Source organism: Sorex araneus, chromosome 3 (genome assembly GCF_027595985.1).
Source record: "Sorex araneus isolate mSorAra2 chromosome 3, mSorAra2.pri, whole genome shotgun sequence".
Taxonomy (NCBI): Eukaryota; Metazoa; Chordata; class Mammalia; order Eulipotyphla; family Soricidae; genus Sorex; species Sorex araneus.
Window position 1 is genome coordinate 183,439,152 of NC_073304.1, and position 20,641 is coordinate 183,459,792.

General features: G+C 40.6%; 2 protein-coding genes across 2 annotated transcripts in view; one reads left to right on the forward strand and one right to left on the reverse strand.

Annotated features, from left to right (window-relative positions):
• Positions 1–14,452, reverse strand: part of CFAP52 (cilia and flagella associated protein 52) — a 75,530-nt gene extending 61,078 nt beyond the window's left edge. Inside the window, exons 1-4 of the mRNA XM_055133021.1 lie at positions 14,353–14,452; positions 3,537–3,736; positions 2,706–2,842; positions 195–323 (exon numbers count right to left, since the gene is read on the reverse strand). Of these exons, the coding sequence (XP_054988996.1) occupies positions 195–323; positions 2,706–2,842; positions 3,537–3,736; positions 14,353–14,422 (536 nt within the window). The 5' untranslated portion in view covers positions 14,423–14,452. The remainder of the gene's footprint in view (positions 1–194; positions 324–2,705; positions 2,843–3,536; positions 3,737–14,352) is intronic.
• A 710-nt stretch (positions 14,453–15,162) lies between these two features.
• STX8 (syntaxin 8) overlaps positions 15,163–20,641 on the forward strand; it is a 327,110-nt gene continuing 321,631 nt past the window's right edge. The window contains exon 1 of the mRNA XM_004605184.2: positions 15,163–15,194. Within this exon, the coding sequence (XP_004605241.1) occupies positions 15,178–15,194 (17 nt within the window). The 5' untranslated portion in view covers positions 15,163–15,177. The remainder of the gene's footprint in view (positions 15,195–20,641) is intronic.

The following is a 20,641-nucleotide window of genomic DNA, read 5'->3' on the forward strand; positions in this document are numbered from 1 at the left end:
ATCATGCAATGTGTGTGCTCAGCCTATTGAAGTACCATTCAGGCAAGCAAGATATTTTTAATGACATGGAAACTATTATATAAGATTTTCTAGGATTAAAACATGTTTCCCTACAAGTTGGAATGACTTATGTTTTCTGTACAAGCAAATTGACCTACTTATGATTCTTGAAAATAGTAAATGGAGACACATACTTTCCAGCAGTAACAAACATCTCATCACAGGTCCTGGAGAAGATCACTGTGGTGGCATTCCCAACATTGAGGCCAGCTGCAGGACTGCCACAAATAGCTTCTCTCTTGGCTACGCTCCACACTACCACACTGTCAAAAGGAAAGAACCCACAATCAGGGAAATCAGGCTTTCAAAGTAATAAAACGCTCTTTCAGTGATTGTAGGAAGAAAATAAGAGAAATTATTTACAAAGGAGCAAAGGAATTACATTGACCCGCAGACAGCTACGCCATTACATTGGATATTAAGAAAGGGTGACACTGACAACATTTTGAAGGAAACGAGGCTAAAAAAAGCAGTGAGACCACAAAACAAATTTGAGCTAAAATAAAGGCATTTTCAGATATGAGGCATAAAAGCTTACCATCCATTTATATATGTAAAAATTTTCCTGAGGGAAGTATTCTAACCAAAAATTAAATTGTAATAAAGTGACTGACATAGGTAGTGTTTTTGAACTTGATTATGTATAAGGATCACTTAGACAACATATTACAATCAACCGTGGTAGTGTATACCTGCAGAATTTCAGGTCTGGGTGGCAAATCTAAGGATTTGCTTACAAAAAATTCCAGGTGATGTTGCTGGTCTAGGGAAGAGATTACGAGAAGCATTGCTTTAGGTTAGATCTACATTACTCTGAGTGTAATCTATAACTTAGTTTTAAATTGAAGTTTGAAAAATACCAAAAACTACCAGAAATAGGGTGTTAAATTAAACATCTGAGACAAAGTATTAAAGAGAAATGAGAAAAATTATTTAAAACTTGCTCATATAAAAACTTATCTATCTACGTTTCCCAAGTTTTCTATACATAGACTAAAATCAAAATATAACTAAGATTGTCAGGAATGGGGTGTGAAATGTTTAGCATAGGCAAACATATAGAGACAGAAGGTAAATTAGTAACTACCTGGAGTCGAGTGTTGGTGGTAAAGTAGGGATATGGAATTTCAACTTGGGTGTTGAAACTATTTGTAAATTGATAATGAAGATTGTTTCAAATCATAATAAATTTCATTCTTAAAACAAAACCCCACGTAACTATATGCTAAAACCCACTCAATTACATATCTGAAATGGGCAAATTTTATGGCTTGTGAAACTATCTATTGAAGAAAAAGAATCCAGTCAGCTAAAATGATAGTACAGTGCACTAAACTTGCAGGCATGATTGGGTTAGATCCCAGGTAGCACATATAGTATGTCCAAAACACCAGGAATGATCCCTGATTGCAAAACCAGGAATAAGCCCTGAGCACTGGTTGGGTGTGACCCAAAATAAATGTTTTAAAATTTTGGGCCACAAAATAAAACAGAGAAAAATCCAGTATCTCTAGAGACTAAACTCTTCATCATCCTGGAGGAGACAAAAATCTGGAAACTTTGTGTCTAATAGAATAGCGCAGCTTTTTAATAATCCATAAGTAATCATATATAGCTTGAATTTTCAAACACAAATTAATATTTTAAAATATTGATTTTTAAATTAATATTTAATTTAATATTAAATATTATTTAAGAGGGGAGTTTTGGAAAAGTGAAAGGAAGTAGCAGATTAGAAGCTACATAAGGACAATAGTGAAGGGACTTTGGTTTGGTGGTGGTGGAGGTGCAGTAATATTGTATACCAAAAGAAAAAACCATGTTATAATCATGTTACCTCAATAAAATTTTTTTTAAATAAGTAAAATTTCCTTGAGGGCAAAAATCACGTCTTGATTAAGTCAGAAAAACTCTGACGTTTGCCAGAGTTTTTCTCCCTGCTAGCTTTGCTATTTAACAACTGGAGATCTTAGTTCCTCCCATGTTATATGACCTTAATAGCTCCCATCTTATGGAGCTGTTAAACTTAAATGATACGATGCAGTTAAATGCAGAGCATAAATTCTCATCATTTTTAATGATGATAGCAATGATCAGTATGGTGGTGTTAGCTGTAGTACTAGTGATAAAGATGATAATGTTGTCATCTCTTTTTACAGCAATGACTCTTAAATTAAGTTGTTCATTCGAATCACTAGGAAAATTCCTATGACTAAATTTAAAGCCCAAGGCTAAAGCCCAAACCAAGAAGATCAGATTCTCTAAAAGTGGAACAAGGCATCAGTAATATCCCAAAATTCCCCAGTGGATTTCACTGCACAACTAGGGTTGAAAATCAACATTTTGTGGTATTTCCCTCATGGGTTTTTAAATAATAAATATTTAAATATTGACAAAGCAGCAGAAAGTGTCATAAGGGAGATGGTACTTGACATGCTTGAAATATGTCTGGTGGGCTGAAGCGATAGTACAACAGGTAGGGTGTTTGCCTTTTGATCCCTGGCATGCCATATGGTCCCCTGAGGCCACCAGGAGTGATTCCCAAGTTCAGAGCCAGGAGTAAGCCTTGAGCACTGACTGCTGAGTGTGCCCCTCTCCAAGAAATATGTCCAATGGGAAATTAACAAATAAATTTAGATCATTACCTTCCATCATCTGGGCCGCCTAGTGATACCAGATGCAAATCATTTGGTGAAAAGGCCAAAGCTTCAATTTTGCCCTTGTGAAGGGAGAGTCGAGAAATCAGCTCCCTTTTCTTATAATCCCACAAAATGACATCTGCCTAGGGGCAAAAATACACTGTCAAACAATAGAATCAGAAAGAAACTACCACTTTGGGGAAAGGAGGAAAATTATCAGAAACCACTTTTCTAGGTAAGAGATCATGTCTTACAAACATGACAGCATCAATTTGAAAACCAATTTCTGCTTTTGTTTCTGTTTTTGTTTTTGCTTGCTTTTAGTGGAGAGTTTTCCCAGATGCCAATGGACCTGAGGGTCACTCCCTGCTATTCTTGGCCAATCAGATCTGCAGTTCAATGATAGGGCCCAAGGATGCTGAGCTTCTTAGGCTCTGCATTTCTGGGGCCACTAAGGCCACCAGCCATACTTATGGGCGCCTCTTACAGAGGTAACTTATGGGTAACACTGCAGAGGCTTAGTGGTGCCAGGGTTGAGTGCGTGCTAGGCATATGCCCTACCTGATGTACTATCTTCTAGCACTGTGTTTTTAAGTGACAAATTGTGTTCCTAAAAATTTTTGCTCCTAAAATTTTTGTTCCTAAAATAATTTTTAGTCACAGCTGCAACATCTGGTTTAACAACACTAGCTTTCTTCACTTTGTTCTTCACACAATGACAATTAGTTCAAAGAAAAAACAAGAGGAAGTGGCATAAAAACACAAAGCAACACAGAGCTAGAAGAACAGTTTTCTTGGCGAAACCTTGAAATCAATTCACAAAATTCAGTTTTTTACCTTGAAGCCCATAAAGGTGACTTGTCCAGAGGCAATGTACTCTCCATTCTTGGAGATGGTTACACAGGAGACATTGTTGTCATGCCCATGTAGGAAACTCTGGTCCTTCCTATTTATTGCCTGAATTAATATTGTGCAACCCAGAGGGTACACCAGATGTTCCTGGTCAGGATGACATTTCAGACCAGCAGGCACATGTCCTAAAATAAAAATATTAAAATAATTAGACACAAAAGTGGCTAGTGAAATTTTCTCGGTACCTAAGAGAACATTTTTTGTAGGATAACATTGGGTTTGTCCTTTCAGCCTTGCCCCAAGGAATTTAGTTTGCCTTAGAGCAATGTCCTTTCTGTATGGACACAGGAAGACAGCTAATATTATGCTTTGTAACTTGGGAGCTGATTGATTCCAATAATATTTACTCCCGGGCATCTGCTTTCTAAACTCAGTTGCGCTAAGTTCCTAGCACCCCAAAAGCAGGGTCCCGACGAGGGACAGAATGGACCCAGGGCAAGCTGTGAGCTACCCTGGCATCAAAATGGGCCAGGCCAAAGCGCCACAATGCTCAACTATAAGTTGAGAACATTGTCTATGGTCATAGACAAATGCTGTCATGATCCAAAAGTAACAACGAGACTAGGACCCTGCTGGGGAATTAGGAAGACTAACCTGGCCTGAGGACTGTGGAATAGAATATATAGTGAATGTCCTCAGGAAGAACCAAACTTTAAGTCTGATATATCTCTTACTGTGCTCATATAGAATGACATTGCTAGAAATATTAGAAGTAAATTTACTATAACTATTTAAGTGGATTACTAGCTGAGGAAGGAAGAAAGCGACACACCCTTGTTTGAATCCCACCCTTGAGTGGATCTCCTAGTAATCTGGAGTAATCTCTTAAAATGAGATTTTGTTAATCTCCTGGAGAAGTGGTCTTACCCCTCTTTGTTGATTTGTTAATGTTCAACCCACCTTTGTGTTACTGCCCTACGTGATTGCTATATAAACTAAGATGGTAACAGAAGTATGGAGAAGACACAGAAGCAAGGGAGAAGAGGCAGAGGCAAGACAGAAAGGCAGAGGTAAGACAGAAGCAAGGAAAAGAGACAGAAGCAGAGAGAAGACACAGAGGGAAGACAGAAGACACAGAAGCAGAGACAGAGAGAGGTCGGAAGAGACCAGAGGAGAGACTACGGAGCCAGAGCCAGAGATAGACAGACAGAAGAGAGTACAGTAGCACACACAGACCCAGAGCACAGGAGGAGCCATCCCAATCCAGTCCATACACAGTGGCTTGAAAGCACCAAACATGAGTGGCAAGAAAGAGGAAGAGAGTGCCACCCCAAGAGCCTGTGAACAACACAACACAACACACATTGCATCTCCCCCTCCCGTACGCGCACCTTTATATTTAAAAAAAATTTTGATATTAGCCATTGTTTAATAATAGTAATTTTGATTCAAAAGAAAGAGGATGAATCCAGTATATCCCTTCTCAAACTTTAATGTGTATGAAATTTCCAGGGGGGTCAGTTAAACTACATAACTGATTTATTTATGAAATTTTGGGGATTGAAGTCAGGGCTTGACATCTGCAAGGTGAGCATAAACTACATTCCAGCTGCTGATTTAGATATGGGTTGGAATCAAGATTCTGCATTTTTTAACCAGCTCCCAAGTGATGCTGGTCCCAGAACCATTGGGCAGTCAGGGCCTCTGGCCAATTTTAGAATCCTAACAAAATTGACAGCCTATATGAGGTAGTACATAGAAGAGGGAGAAGTGAATTACTACTTCAGGCAAAAGTATAGTAAGAACAAACATTTGGTTTTAGTTTTCTTTCCTCAAGGTCCTCTGAAAAAACTCAAGACCTCTTATAGTCAGACCTGTATGCCCACCACCTCCAGATGTCGGCTAATACTCACCTCAATAACCACAATTTAAAAAAAAAACATGTCTTAATATAAAAAAGATATACCACTTTAAATGTGGGCCAGTGTCTTTGTTGTTAACATTTATTTTATAATATAAACATCAGTCAGTTTGGCCATATAGAAATAACATAATACAGTGATACTAAATGACTAAGGAAAATTTGTTAAACTAACATTTTGCCTTACTAAAAATGGTACAGATAATTAGGCAGACAAGCAGGCAGGAAGTTAGGGTACTTGGAAATACATTTAGCAAAATAATAAAATCAAGAAATAATTTGAAAAGGAGCTCCTGTCACCAGTTTTGAGTCTCAGATTGAAGATGTCACCCTAAACCCCCTTTAAAGATAACCTATACAGGGGCTGGAGCGATAGCACAGTGGGTAGGGTGTTTGCCTTGCACGTGGCCGACCCGGGTTCGATGCCCAGCATCCCATATGGTCCCCTGAGCATCGCCAGGAGTGATTCCTGAGTGCAGAGCCAGGAGTAACCCCTGTGCATTGAAGGGTGTGACCCAGAAAGCAAAATAAAATAAAATATTAAAAAAAAGATAACCTATACAAAGTAAGACTCTGAGTGATGGCAGCCCATTTAAGAATGGAGATATTTCGGCGGCGGGGTGGGGAAAAGAAAAAGAATGGAGATATTTCTATAGGAATAAAAGGATAAAACTAGATAAAGACCACTGAAAGTTCAAAGTTTTTCTTTCCATCTAATAAGAAAATAGCAATTGATTGTTTTGAATCACTGTCAAATACACAGTTACGAAGTTGTTCATGGTTGGGTTTCAGTCATACAATATTCCAAAACCCATCCCTCCACTAGTGTACATTTCCTATGACCAATGTCTACAGCTCCCCCCCGCCCAACAGCCTCTCTCTCCCTCTTTCTGTTTGCACATTATGATTTGCAAAACAGGTACTGAGAGATTATCTTGTTTGATATTTGTTTCCTTTTCCTACGTTCAGCATGCAGTTCTTATCCAGAGTGATCATCTCCAACTACAATTGTCATAGTGGTCCCTTTTTTCTTTCAACTTCCTTCTACCCCAACACTTGAGGCAGGCTTCTAACATTAGACCAATCCTCCTGGCCCTTGTTTCTACTGTCTTTGGGTATTAGTCTCATACTATGTTATTTTTGTATTCAAGAAATAAGTGCAATCATTCATGTCTGCCCCTCTCCTTCTGACTTATTTCACTCAGCATGATACTCTCCATGTTGTTTCATTTAAGTGAATTTCATCACTGAATCACTGTCATCCCATTGCTCATCCATTTGCCCAAGCGGGCACCATTAACGTCTCCACTGTGAGACTTGAAAAAATTTTTGGCATGCTGAATATGCCACGAGTAGCTTGCCAGGCTCTGCCACACGGGCAAGATACTCTCAGTAGCTTGTCAGGCTCTCTGAGAGAGACAGAGGTATTGAACCCGGGTCAGTCGCGTGCAAGGCAAAAGCCCTACCCGATTTTTTCCTAATAGTTGTTTAGTATTCCATCGTGTAGATGTACCATAGTTTCTTTATCTGTTCTCATGTATTCAGGTTGTTTCCAATTTTGGCTATTGTGAATAGTGCTACAATGAACATAGAAATGAAGAAGGCATTTCGGCTGTGTGTTTTTGTGCCCACAGGGTATATTCCCAGAAGTCACTGTCACTGTCATTATCATCCCGTTGCTCATCGATTTGCTTGAGCAGACACCAGTAACGTCTGCATTGTGGGACTTCTTGTTACTGTTTTTGGCATATTGAATATGTCACAAGTAGCTTGTCAGGCTCTTGGTAGCTTGCCGGGCTCTCCGAGAGGGGAGGAGGAATCAAACCCGGGCCTCATGAAAGGCGAATGCCCTACCCGCTGCGCTTTTGCTCCATTCCCAGAAGTGGTATTAGCAACTGATTCTTAACTGCACCATGGTAAGCTCTCATGCCAAGAAAACTAGGGATAAAAACTATAAAACCAGCTATACAATGTAAGCAGCATGCATTTAATTTCTGAGGTAACCTGAGCTCCAACTTCGAGGATGAAATTCCTTTCTGTTTTTCATGGGGGAGCACCGGGAAGTATTCAGGGGCTATATCCACCTTAGTATTCAGGAGTGACTTCTGTCTATACTCAGGGGACCAATGGAGGGCTGGAAAACAAACTCAATCTCCTGCATTCAAACCATGTCTCTTGACCTGCATTTCCTTTCCTGTATTATTTCTCCTTCTCTCTTTGGATAAACCTGCATTCTTTTCTAAGTATGTGTCTTTCTCCCTCAATTTTTATTTATTTCATTTTAATAAAAGCAAACTAAGATGTGCTCAGATTCTATTCCAATTCAGAGATCAAGGGTGCTCCTCAGTGTTCAGGGCACAATAGTGCCAGGAATCAAACCCAGGGCTCCAGCATGTATAGTATGTGCTCCAGTCCCTCAAGCAATTTCCTGGGCTTTCTCCCTACCTTTATATTTTAATTGAAATTTGTATTATAGTTTAAGGTAATAGGGTTACAATAGTCTTGTTTGTGATGTACAAAGTTATTGTATAGCACTAACACCAAAGTGTCTTTGACTCACTACTCATTACTTCTGGTCTGATATTCCTTCCATACCAGCTATCCCTATTATTTGTTGATTGATGATTATAATTTTAGTTTATGCTGTTACCTCCCTAAGCACCAACAGTGTGCTCAAGACCCACCAGTTTTGTGTTTCATTGTTACTTCTAGTCAACCTATTTATCTCCCTCACCTCCAAACGTGGCATTCTCGGGTCCATATTCTAGCATAAAAGCAAGGTTTATTAGATTATTTTCCATACCCATTTGTTTTTCTGTGTATCACCAATGACTGAGATCATCCTATATTTATCTTTTTCCTTTTTCCTTATTTTATTCAGCATATCCTTCAGTTCTATCCAAGTTGCTGCAAAATGCATTAATTATATTGTTGTAGGTGCATAGTATTCCATTTTGTATATATAACACAAATTCTTCATTAAGCCATCGTTGTTGGGCATTTTTGGTTGCTTCTATATTCTGGTTTAGTACTAAGAGCTGAAATGACCATAGATTTGCACAAACGTTTTCACATTCAAGTTTTTTGTTTGTTTGTTTGTTTGGGGAATAAAAGTGGGATAGCTGGGTCAAATGGAAGTGCCATTCTTACTTTATTTAGAAATCTCTATATTGTTTTCCACAGGGGCTGAACCTGATGACATCCCTACAATGAGGATTCCTTTTCTGTCACTACCCCACAAATATTTGTTGTTTACAGTTTTTTGAATACATTTTATTGAATAGCATATAAACTTTTTTTAATGGGTGACTCAATAAAAATTTTTTTCAACTGGTGTTAGGCGATACTTCATTATCATTTTGATTTGTATTTCCATGATACTGTTATAATGAGCACTTTTTCATGTACTTATTGGCCATCTGTGTAACTTTTTTTGCTGTCTATTCATCTCCACATTTTTCATGAGGTTATTTTGTTGTTGCTGTTGATGAGCTTTGTTGGTTGCTTTAGAGTTTTTTAGATGTTAGTTCTTTATTTGTTTTATGCACAATATGGTGTGTGGGACCCGGGGCTGAGATCTCCAAGTCTGCTTGGATTGAGACTGGGCCTCTTCCGTCCAGATTTCCCATTTTCCAGTAGCTAGGCGGTCACATTTAGGGACTGCCCTCAGCTCTCTGCAATCCCATCAAGGGTCAACATCCAGAGACTTAAAAGCAAGCTCACTGAAGAGAGCTACTCAGAGAGTCTCTTGCCTGCATGCCTGGCTGTCTTCCCCAGGGCCCCTCAGATGGGGTGGGCTCTAGCTTCCCTCCCCGCCCTGAGCAGAGCTCCCGAGGCCCAAGACCTCCAGACCCTAGCCACAGACATGCTCAAGGCCCCTCTCCACACGTTTGGATGAGCCTCACGCATGAAGGTACCAGCAGAGGAACCCAGGTGTGTGGGACCCGGGGCTGAGACCTCCGAGCCTGCTCGGTTCAGGACTGGGTCTCTTCCATCCAGATTTCCCATTTTCCAGTAGCTAGGCAGTTACACCCAAGGACTGCCCTTGGCACCGTGTAATTCCACCAATGGCCCACACCCAGAGACTTAAAACCAAACTCCCTGAAGCGGCCGAGCCACATTTTATAGCCTAGTTCTCCCTTGGGAGAACCTGGCTAGCTACCGAGAGAGTTTCCTGCCCACATGGGAGAGCCTCGCAAACTCCCCATTGTGTGTATTAATATGCCAAAACCAGTAACAATGCTGAGTCTCATTCCCCTGACTCTGAAAGAGCCTCCAATGCAGCATCACTGGGAAGGACGAGTAAAGAGAGGCTTCTAAAATCTCAGGGCTAGGATGAATGGAGATGCTACTGAGACCACTCGAGAAACTCGACGATCAATGGGATGATGATGATGATGATGATGATGATGATGCACAATATTATGCACAAATATCTTCTCCAATTAAATTGAGTGTAATCTGATTTTAGTTCAAGTTTCTTTTACCATGTAGAATATTTTCAGCTCCACATAATCCTAATTACTGTTTTGTTTTTGCTACCTTATCCAGTGAAGTCGGGTCATGGATAACTCTTTTGATATCCAGATACTAAGGAGTTTTGTTTTCTTCATTATTCTCAAGGGTTTCTAGTCTAATCTCTAGGTCTTTGATCCATTTCGAATTAATATGTGTGTGGTGTGAGATATTGATTCAATTTCATTTCTTTACAAGTGGTTATATAGTTTTTTTGACACATTTTGTTGAAGAAGCCTTTCTTGTTTCATTTCACTTTACATACCCAACTCCTTTGTCATAGTTTAATTGTACATATATATGAGCACTTATCACTGGGGATCTCAGTTCTGATACATTGGTCTGTCTATGTAACCTTATTCAACTTTTATCTCTTTTAATTTCATAGCTCTATAGTATAAACTTAAGGAATGTGAGAGACCCCAAGTTGCTGCCCATAAACGGCTCTTCCGGCTCCTGAATGGCCATGATCCCAGACGCACACAAGCCAATCTCGGAACCCAGAGGCTTTTGGCAGAAATCCTTTTGGACTTAATTACTAAAATAACAGAAATCCAAAATTGTGCACCTGTAATAGTAGCCGCACAACATCATATGCTCTTCATTATCAGCAATAGAAAACAAATTATCTAATGATGCCTTTTCAGCAGGTCTGATTGTTAGGGGAAAATTCCAAATAATAATGGTGGGTCTTCTGTGAAAAAATTGAATATAATCAAAGTAGAGAGAGAGAATAAAGTGGAAATCATCTGACTTTGCACTCATGAACATATACACACCTAAAGTAGGACTATCAAAATATATAAAATTACTGCTAATAAGCCTGAGGGAAACCATGAACATCAATCAAAACAATAGTAAGAGATTTCTCCTCCACTTTACTTAACTACTGACATTTACAAAGTTGTTCATGATGTTCTAGGCATTCAATATTCCAACTCCAATCCCACCACCACTGTGACCTTCTTTCCACCATTGTCCCTATTTTTCCCAACCATCCCTCAAGTCTGCCCTCACAGCAGACCCAAAATAACTTATTTTATGTTGCTGATAATTACACTACTAAATGGGTAGTGTAATTATCAGAAGATACTTCAGTAAAAAAAAATTTGTGGAAAATTGTTATACCTCACCATGTGCACATTAAGTCCTTGTCTAAGGTTTCACTAAGTTGTTGTTCCTAGTTGAGCCTTTTGTGTTAATGTTTTTGTTAATTGAACTCAATTGGCTTTTAAGGTACATTTCCATCCAACCTGTGTGTTCCTACTGGAACGTCAGTATTATAGAGTTTGGAGATGTTGTGCAGCCAAGAATGTGGCCAAATTTCAGAAAAATTGGAATATTTAACTGGACGGTGAGTTTACATGGCAGTTGTTGTGGAATGTGGGCTTCTGGGGCTTCTAAAAGTATGGGGGACAGTGGCAGGAGACTGCTAATCCCACTCTGAGAAGGCCCAGAGCTCTCGGCAAAAAACACCCTAGTGTACCTGAAATTTTTAGCATTTTAGCATCTGCATAGCTCAGTCATAAGGCTGAGTCCTGTAGGCATGGCAGCAGTCTGTGAGTGGGCTACTAGGGCTTTGGAGGGGTAGGCACATGACCCATAACCCCACCCAAGGGCATCTTGGATTGGTGTATCTGAGAATTTTTTGTGACTAGTTGAAATCTTCTGGGATTTAATCATGAGTCTATGAAGCTGGGCTAATAGATGAGTTTACATGGCAGTGGGTTCTGGGGTATGGGTGTGGCTTCTGTGGTTTCCAGATGGGTGGGGTGGGCTGATTGGGAGGCTCCCCCCTACTATGAGAAGGCCAAGAGTTCAGTAGGAGATTTTAATACTCCTCTCTTGCAACTGACTAAATCAACTGGGAACAAACAAACAAACCCAACAAACAAACAACCTCCCCCAAGCTTCCAAACAGTATAAAGTAATGTTAGCTTTAAAAGGAAGAAATTTAATTAAAAGAAAATAATCTATTAGATATATATAGAGAGAGCTCTCATCACCGCCCCCCCTGAAAAAGTTGTTTACATTTTTATCTGATGCACGTGGAACATTTTCTATGTGCTTGGGACACAAATCATATCTACATAAAATCAAGAAGATAGAAATCATATCAACCATCTTCTGGAAATTAATCACACACAAAAATAGGTGAGAGGAAATTAATCACAGAAAAGTGGGGGAAAACCCAAACACTTGGAAACTGAACAACCAGTGAGTCAAAGAGGAAATCATGGAAGAAATAAAAAGATTCCTGGAAACAAGACTTAAGATACAAAGTACCAGGACATACAAAACACAGCAAAAGTTGCACTAAGGATGGAAGTCCAGTCCACAGCAATGCAAACAGTTCATTAGGAAACAAGAAAGACCCAAATATACAGCATAACTCCTCCTCCTCCTCCTCCTCCTCCTCATCATCATCATCATCATCATCCCATTGATCGTCAAATTTCTCGAGCGGTCTCAGTAATGTCTCCATTCGTCCTAGTCCTGAGATTTTAGAAGTCTTGCTTTACTCATCCTTCCCAGTGGTGCCACATTGGAGGCTCTTTCAGGGTCAGGGGAATGAGACCCATCATTGTTACTGGTTTTGGCGTATTAATATGCCATGGAGAGTTTGCGAGGCTCTCCCATGTGGGCAGAAAACTCTCGGTAGCTAGCCAGGTTCTCCCAGAGGGAGAGAGGGAGAACTAGGTTATAAGATGCTTCTGGGAACTTGGTTTTATAGTCTCTGGATGTTGGCCGTTGGTGGGCAGTCCCTGGGTGTGATTGCCTAGCTACTGGAAAATGGGGAATCTGGGCGGAAGAGGCCCAGTCCCAATCCGAGCAGGCTTGTAGGTCTCAGGCCTGGGTCCCACACACCTGGGTTCCTCTGCCGGTACCTTCATGCGTGAGGCTCATCCAAACGTGTAGAGAGGGGCCTTGAGCATGGCTGTGGCTAGGCTCCAAGGGTCTTGGGCCTCAGGAGCTCTGCTTGGGGCGGGAAGGGAAGCTGGAGCCCACCCCCTCCAAGGTGAGCCTAACTAAACACCTTAAATTACTAGAAAAACATCAACAAAGGAGCCCCTGTAAACAGGGCTTATGAGGGGGAAATCAGCTAAAGATAAACCAAAAGAACAATACAAAAGGTTGAAGGAAAAATGAACTGGCTTTACAAAAGAATAAACTTCTGTAAAGAGATTAGTATGAAAAAAATTATGCCACCAAATTGGAGAACCTAGAAGATATGGATAAATTTTTGGAATTCTTGAATTCTGATTCAAACATTGAATCAGAATGTTTGAGCAGACCAATTATTTACAAGGATGTCCCTTGGGCAACCAAGTGACAATATTAACAATATTAGTATTATTAATTAATATCCAGGTGTGCAGAAACTGGGGCTGAGATCTCCAAGCCTGCTCGGATTGGGACTGGGCCTTCTCCACCCAGACCCCCATTTTCCAGTAACTTGGCAGCCATACCCACAAACTGCCCACTGGCTCCCCCTATCTCCGCCCCGCACTGCATAATCCCACCAACAGCCAATATCTATAGACTATAAGACCAAGCTCCTGGAAGCGCGACATCTAATAGCCTTGTTCTCCCTCTTCGAGAACCTGACAAGCTACCAAGAGTCTATTGCCCCCACGTGAGAGCCTTGCAAGCTCCCCATGGCATATTCTATCTCAAATACAGTAAAAGATATATACATACCTCTTGGAGACCCCAGCAAGTTACCGAGCCTGGCAAGCTACCCCTGGCGTATTCAATATGCCAAAAACAGTACCAATATATCTCATTCCCGGACCCGGAAAAAGCCTCCAATCGTTGAGAAAGACGAGTAAGGAGAGGCTGCTAAAATCTCAGGGCTGAGTGTAATAGAGACGTTACTGGTGCCCGCTCCAGTAAATTGACCAACAATGGGATGAGTGTGATACAGTGATTAACAATATTTAATAGCGGTTTTCTACTCCAGTTCCTCCTGGTGTCTTCTCTTTCTAATGCTCACCGTTAGAAGCCATACTTAGGTCTGGGTAAGGTCATTCCTAAAAGCAGTTCCTTGATCCATCTTTTCAGCACTTTCTCATCAGCACATTCTCTCAGTGGTTGGAATTTTAGGATTTAGTGAATGATCAGATACTGGTGGCAGAGTAGAGATCTTGGTGAGCCGAGGAGGCATTTTACTCCCCCTAGGCGTTGAAAACTTTATCCTAATCCCTGAACATTGCATGTGACTGGATATTTTAGGCAGGAGTAGCTGTCTGAGGATCTCTGTAGGCAGTGATAGTGCATACTATCGCTAAGCACTATCGCTATTTGTAGTTCACTTTCCCTGGGTTCCTAAACCACCCAGCAGCTCATATATGTTGGACTCACCATTAAAGCCGATCACCGATTCAAGCTCTAGATCTGCCACGTCGGATTCGGGAGAAATTTGTTTCTCCATCGTCAGCTAGACAGCTTCGGCGAGGTACAGCTTTCGTAGATACAGCGTCTTTGGGTCGTTATGGTAACGGAATGCGCATGCGCTCTAGACCCATTGCCGCTCTGAATCCGAGTTCGTGAATTTGCCTTCTTGAATTTGGGCGGAGCATTTCTTCCTAGTTCTCTAATAAACTGGGAGGCACCAAATGCAAATCTTACATTTCCTCTTTTCATCCTGTGACTTTCTCGGCGACTTAATCAAGTAGCACAAGTTATTTAAAAATCATAACGAGGGGTTGCTTTTAATGAGACTGCTACTACAAAATATGATTGACATTTTGAGTTAATGTTTGAAGCAGGGCTTAAGACTATTTTTTAAAAAAAGCTTCAAGTGAATTTCAGTAAATTTGTACCTGCGTGTAGCTCTCACCATAATACAGTTTTTGTTCCTTTATTACCTTTGTTTTAAGCAGGATAACAGTTTAAGAAACTGCTACTGATCTTGAGGTGCTTCTGTCTGCTTTCTGGGAAACAGAAATTCAGCACTTCAACAATTCAGCCAGAGTTAGCGAGAGCATATTACATCAGCCTGCTGTGCTCTGGTGGAATGCTTCCTCCCTTTTAATAATAATTTTGGGAACTGATTGTTTCTATTCATTTTGAAAACCTCAGGGTTTTTAGGTCGCGCTCATGCCGAAGCGCAACGTTTGACCCGCGCGGGCCGCCGTAGTCAGCTGCTGCGGACCGGAAGTGTTGTAGGAGCTAGAGAACTGCAGGATGGCCCCCGACCCCTGGTGAGTCCCTGCGAGCGTGACTGGTCGTGGAGCTTCCTAGCCGGGGAAGCCGAATTTCAGAGAGCAGGCGATTGCTAGAGATTGGGGCTGGGGCTGGAGAGTTTTCATGATGAGGGGCCAGCAAGAACACCTCGAGAGACTTGCGCCTGCTCACCCTTGGCTCTTGGAGGAACTCGAGAAAGAGACGTAGACAGGTTTCTGAGGAGCTGACTCGAACCCAGTCTCTTAACGTCCCATTTCTTTTTGCATTTCGTCGCGGACTTTTCCCGGCACGCATTGTTTGTGAAGCAATGCGCTTAGGATGCTGGCAAGAAATTGGGAAAGTGGCTTTCACAAAACGGAGCTCTCTTTTTGTGGAAGGCGAATCAATCCAGTGGACCCATTTAGCTCACAGATCGGTCACCAGCTGCCTAGCCTGTTGTCTCTAGTACCTGTATTTTTGTGCCTTCTTAAAAAAAATAAAACAAAACAAAACATCTTGTAGGAATCTGGATGAGGATCAGGGATATGACTTATTAAAGTGCATGGTTTGTTTGCAGAGATTTTATCCCGGTATTGAAGTAAAAAAAAAAGAACCCTTTTGCTCAGAAGGCAAATCCTTGCTTTAGTCAAAGAAGACCTTTCTAAGGTAGTAAGTTATGCTAGTATAAACATAAAATAACAAAAACAGCAGCTGAAACGTGTAACTCGGCAATTATGTCATCAGGACTAGTAACACATGTTTTGATCACATCACCTTGAGTTTTTTGTTTGCTTTTGGGCTGCACCCAAGTGGTGCCAGGATGCAAAAGGGCCTATCTCCTGCAAATACTCGGGCCCCTTGATTTGAGGTTTTAATAATTTTTCCTTCCTCAATGTTCCCCTAGTTTCTAATAATTAAAGCATTATTATAGTTCTATAACGTCATTCTTGTAGTAATATGCCTCTGCTGTCATTTCTATTATAGTTTATAATTATTTAAGTTGTAATCTGGATAGTAGGGGAAATAGAATGCAATATCAAGGTTTTTGGTTCTATATTGGATCTATTTGATATATGTATATGTAAATACACATGCATTTACAAAGTATTTCATTAAATGTTAGTGAACATAAAATAGGATTTTTCAATGTTTTAATATTTTGAAAGTATTTAATAATTTTTAATGGAGGTAATGTTGGTTTACATTACTGTATATGTTCTAGGGGTACAGCTGTGTACCTCTTCATATGTATTTGTTACTCCCTGCTTATCACAAAGGTAGCAAACACTTCTCTCTGTTTTGATATTTCAGTTGTTTACTCAGAGTTTAATCAGTTTGTTTTGATTTGCCTTTATTCTCTTTTTTTGTTTGTATTTCACATACAAATTAAATTACCTAGTTTTGATCTTTTCCCTCACTTTGCTTAGCATGAGCTTCTCTGAATGGAGAATTCATCAGAGTTGTTGCAATCTGCAAGATTTCATCTACAACCAAAAAGATATATATCACTGTCATCCTGTTCATCGATTTGCTCGAGCAGGCACCAGTAACATCTCAATTTGTCTCTGTCACGTGCTAGTGTAGCCCGATGGCCTATTGGGGGCTCTTTCAGGATGGGGAATGAGGACCGTCATTGATACTGTTTTTGGCATATCAAGTACGCCATGGGTAGCTTGCCAGGCTCTGCCGTGCTTTTATATATATATATATATATATATATATATATATATGTATATACACACACACATATCCCACCATTTCTTTATCCAGTTATCTGTTCTTGGACACTTGGGTAGGCTATTGTGAATAGTGCTGTAATGAATATAGGAATGCAAATGTCCTTTTTGAATAGTTTTTGAACCCTTGAGGGTTCAGAGAAGGAGTCTCCCCTTTCTTCACATGGAAGAAAGAATAGTCTCTTTGTTACTCCAAGGGAAGGGAAGGAAGAGGGGATTCTTCCATCAGGACCCTGGGGAACACCCTTGGTGATACCTACCCTTCTGGACCAGCAGTCTGATATTCAGGCCTGATAATGAGGAGTTCTTGGGCTGTGTGGTGGCAAGGACCACTAGGGCCACCATACTATGCTGGAGAGCACCAGTGCTATCCTTGGTGATGCTCTACATTTGGTGGTGCTGAGGAGGCTGGGCACATGACATGTTGGGGATTGAACCTAGGTGCCAAATCTGCAAAGCACAAACACCTTATCCTTGTGCTAGCTCCCTAGCCCTAAAGCTATTTGAAGTTTTATCACATAGCCCTAGAGATCAGAACAGTTCCAGGCAGATATATTGTAAAAATACAATTTTTATACTGCATAATAATATATGCTTAATTATTTCCATCCTTGTAATATTGGTTTATTTCTAATGATTGTAGAATTGCCCTTTTGGCGGATGGGAGAAGGCAGTGGAATAGAGAAGGGATCATTAAGAAAATGATGGCTGGAGGAATCGATAGGGATGGGAGATGTGTGCTGAAAGTAAATAATGGACCAAACATGTCATGATCCAAAAGTAACAACAAGATTAGGACCCTGCTAGGGATAGGAAAGACTAATCTGGCCTGAGCACTATAGTCTGAGATCGAGATGGCCCCAGGAGAGCAATTCTATAAGCTTAATGGATCTCTTATTGTGTCCATAAAAAATGATTAATATTATGAATGCTTATATGTTTGCTGGAGGAGGAGAGGAGAAACACACTCATGGGACTCCACCCTGTCCTAGAAGCAGCATCCCCTGAGGGAAAGAACTTTATCCCTATTGATGGTGACCACACCTATGTGTAAACCCCAACCCCCTCATGCTGGGTGGATTTAACTAGTCTGTAAGAGTGGGTTGGGGGAGAGATCGAGAGCCAGGAGAGAAGCAGAGGGGGAGAGACAGGAGAGAATGGAATAAATGGCAACCGATTAAGCAACTGGTTTGGCCCTCGTTTCCTCCTCTGTCTGCCCTATGGCCCGGGCCGCTCCGACTGGGCGAGTGGCCCAGGATCAAACCCCCGAACCTGGGGGGCGGTCGACGGGGAGAGCTGCCAGGGCTCTTCCCTCGGTCACCCCCTGGCAGATGTTTTATATAGTGGGGAATGTGCACTGGTGGAGGGATGGGTGTTTGATCATTGTGTGATTGTAACCCAAACATGAAAGCTTGTAACTATCTCATGGTTATTCAATAAAATAAAAAAAAATGCCCTTTTGTTACAGCTCTTAGTTTTTTAGGCTCACTTTCTAGAACTGGATCTATTGAGTTCAAGGGTATGAGCATTTTTGCCCCCTTCCTTTCATTGTTTTAATGACTGGGGTTGGACATATACTTAAATGTGGTTCTCACCAGTGTACACGATACATGATACATGATACCCTGGCGGGGGGTTATGTACATGCTTGCCATGGTTCTCCTGGCCATAGTGCTCACACCCTACATTTGTTGTTTTTGCACACACCTGATTGCGGTGGGCTGGGGATCACACAAGCATGCACTACCTGCAAGGCATAAAGCTCGAAAGAAATTGGACTATGACACAAATAGCATAAAGAAGTTATCAGAGATATAAGAAAAACTAAAGGAGTTAGTGAATAATCTGGTATGAGGAGTGAAAAAAAAGTGATGATAGTGTGTTCAAGCCAAAGTAAGTTAAGAGGATGGTGATGCCATGAAGAGCATCCAGTACCAGGGAACTGGAAAAGAGGGGAATAAATTAAGTTTCTAAACAATGAACAATACCTTTATTCTATCTCAAAAATACTGAGTATACATTTAACAATAGTAAAATTATTTTAAAGTAAATGACATCTTGTATTTAGTATTAACAAAGGTGGAAAAAATAATTATCAAGGGTCCTGGGAGTGGCTCAGTGATATGAAGTACTTGCTTTGCTGGTAAGAGATTGTGCATTCTGTCTTTGGTGCTGCACCCACACACTAACTCACTGCAGCTCTGCAGTTGGGATCCCCTGTGCCATAGTGATTTCTGGCACACCACATCTAGTATGTATAAGGATTTTAGCCAATATATGACCACAAGCAAGCACCATTATGTACAATTGAGTGTGTGAGTATTCAGGTTTTTTGAATATGTTGGAGTTAAGATATATTTTATTTTTAGTTTGTTTTCTTTTTGGGTCACACCTGGTGATGCACAGGGGTTAATCCTGGCTCTGCACTCAGGAATTACTCCTGGTGGTACTCAGAGAACCATATGGGATGCTGGGGATCGAACCTGGGTCGGCCGCATGCAAGGCAAACGCCCTACCCTCTGTGCTATCGCTCCAGCCCCCAAGGGAGTTAAAATATATATATATATATATATTTTTTTTTTTTTTTGCTTTTTGGGTCACACCCAGCGATGCTCAGGGGTTACTCCTGGCTTTGCACTCATTAATTACTCCTGGCGGTGCTTGGGGGACCATATGGGATGCCGGGGATCGAACCCGGGTCGGCCGCGTGCAAGGCAAACGCCCTACCCGCTGTGCTATCGCTCCGGCCCCAGGAGTTAAAATATTTTGATAAATTTTTTTCTTTTCCTCCCCCTTCCTCCGTTCTTTTATTTATTTATTTATTTTTTAATAATGTAGGAGTAGTGCTATTTGTTCAGCTAGTGATTAAGCTGATTGAATTGGGCATGAACTCCACATTACTTTTTTATTTTATTGTATCACTGTGAGGTAGAGTTACAAAGCTTTCATGTTTAGAGATTCAGCCATACAATGATGGAACACCTATCCCTCCACCAGTGTACATTTTCCACCACCGATGTCCCCAGTATCACCCACTGATCACTGCAGAGCAGACTAAGAGAGGGGCCAGTCTACCCTTAAGTACAGCCAAATTCATCACTGTTTATATGTGGCTCTCTCTAGATTTTCTTATAGGAATCTGACTGGCTTTGGCAGCTGCAGGGGTTAATAGGGCCTTCTGCTGAATGAAGTTAAATGTATGCCAGGTAAAACTTAGCAAATATTAACTATTTTTGAACTTTTATCCATAGACAAATATTAGCTACTGTTAATAGGAATCAACATCCCAGTTTTAATTTCTTTAATTTTATTTAATTATGGTGTCTTAGTTTATAATAGTATAGACGCTGTTATTTTATAGTTGCAGAGCTACCGTACAAATTTTTCCCAAGTACTTCAAGATCCCATGATTATTATCCCACGATTCCTTCCCTCTTCCCAAACTCAGTTCCCATTCTGATTGATTGATCATATATCAGTATTTATTTCCATTAGTAATAGTCTAATTCTTTCTTTGTTTCTTTATACTCAACATATGAGCAAGAATACAAAATTACATTTTGACTTTTATATATACTATATTTTAGCATAACCAAAGTTGAATTTCTATCATCATTACACATTGTCGCTCAGTCCCTTCACTGAGTTTGCCTGTATTCATTCCTGTTTTTCCTTTTAAATCATTACCTTGTTTTTATAGTCTAGGAGGATTTAACAAAAATTTATTGTTCTTGTTAATTTGTTCCATA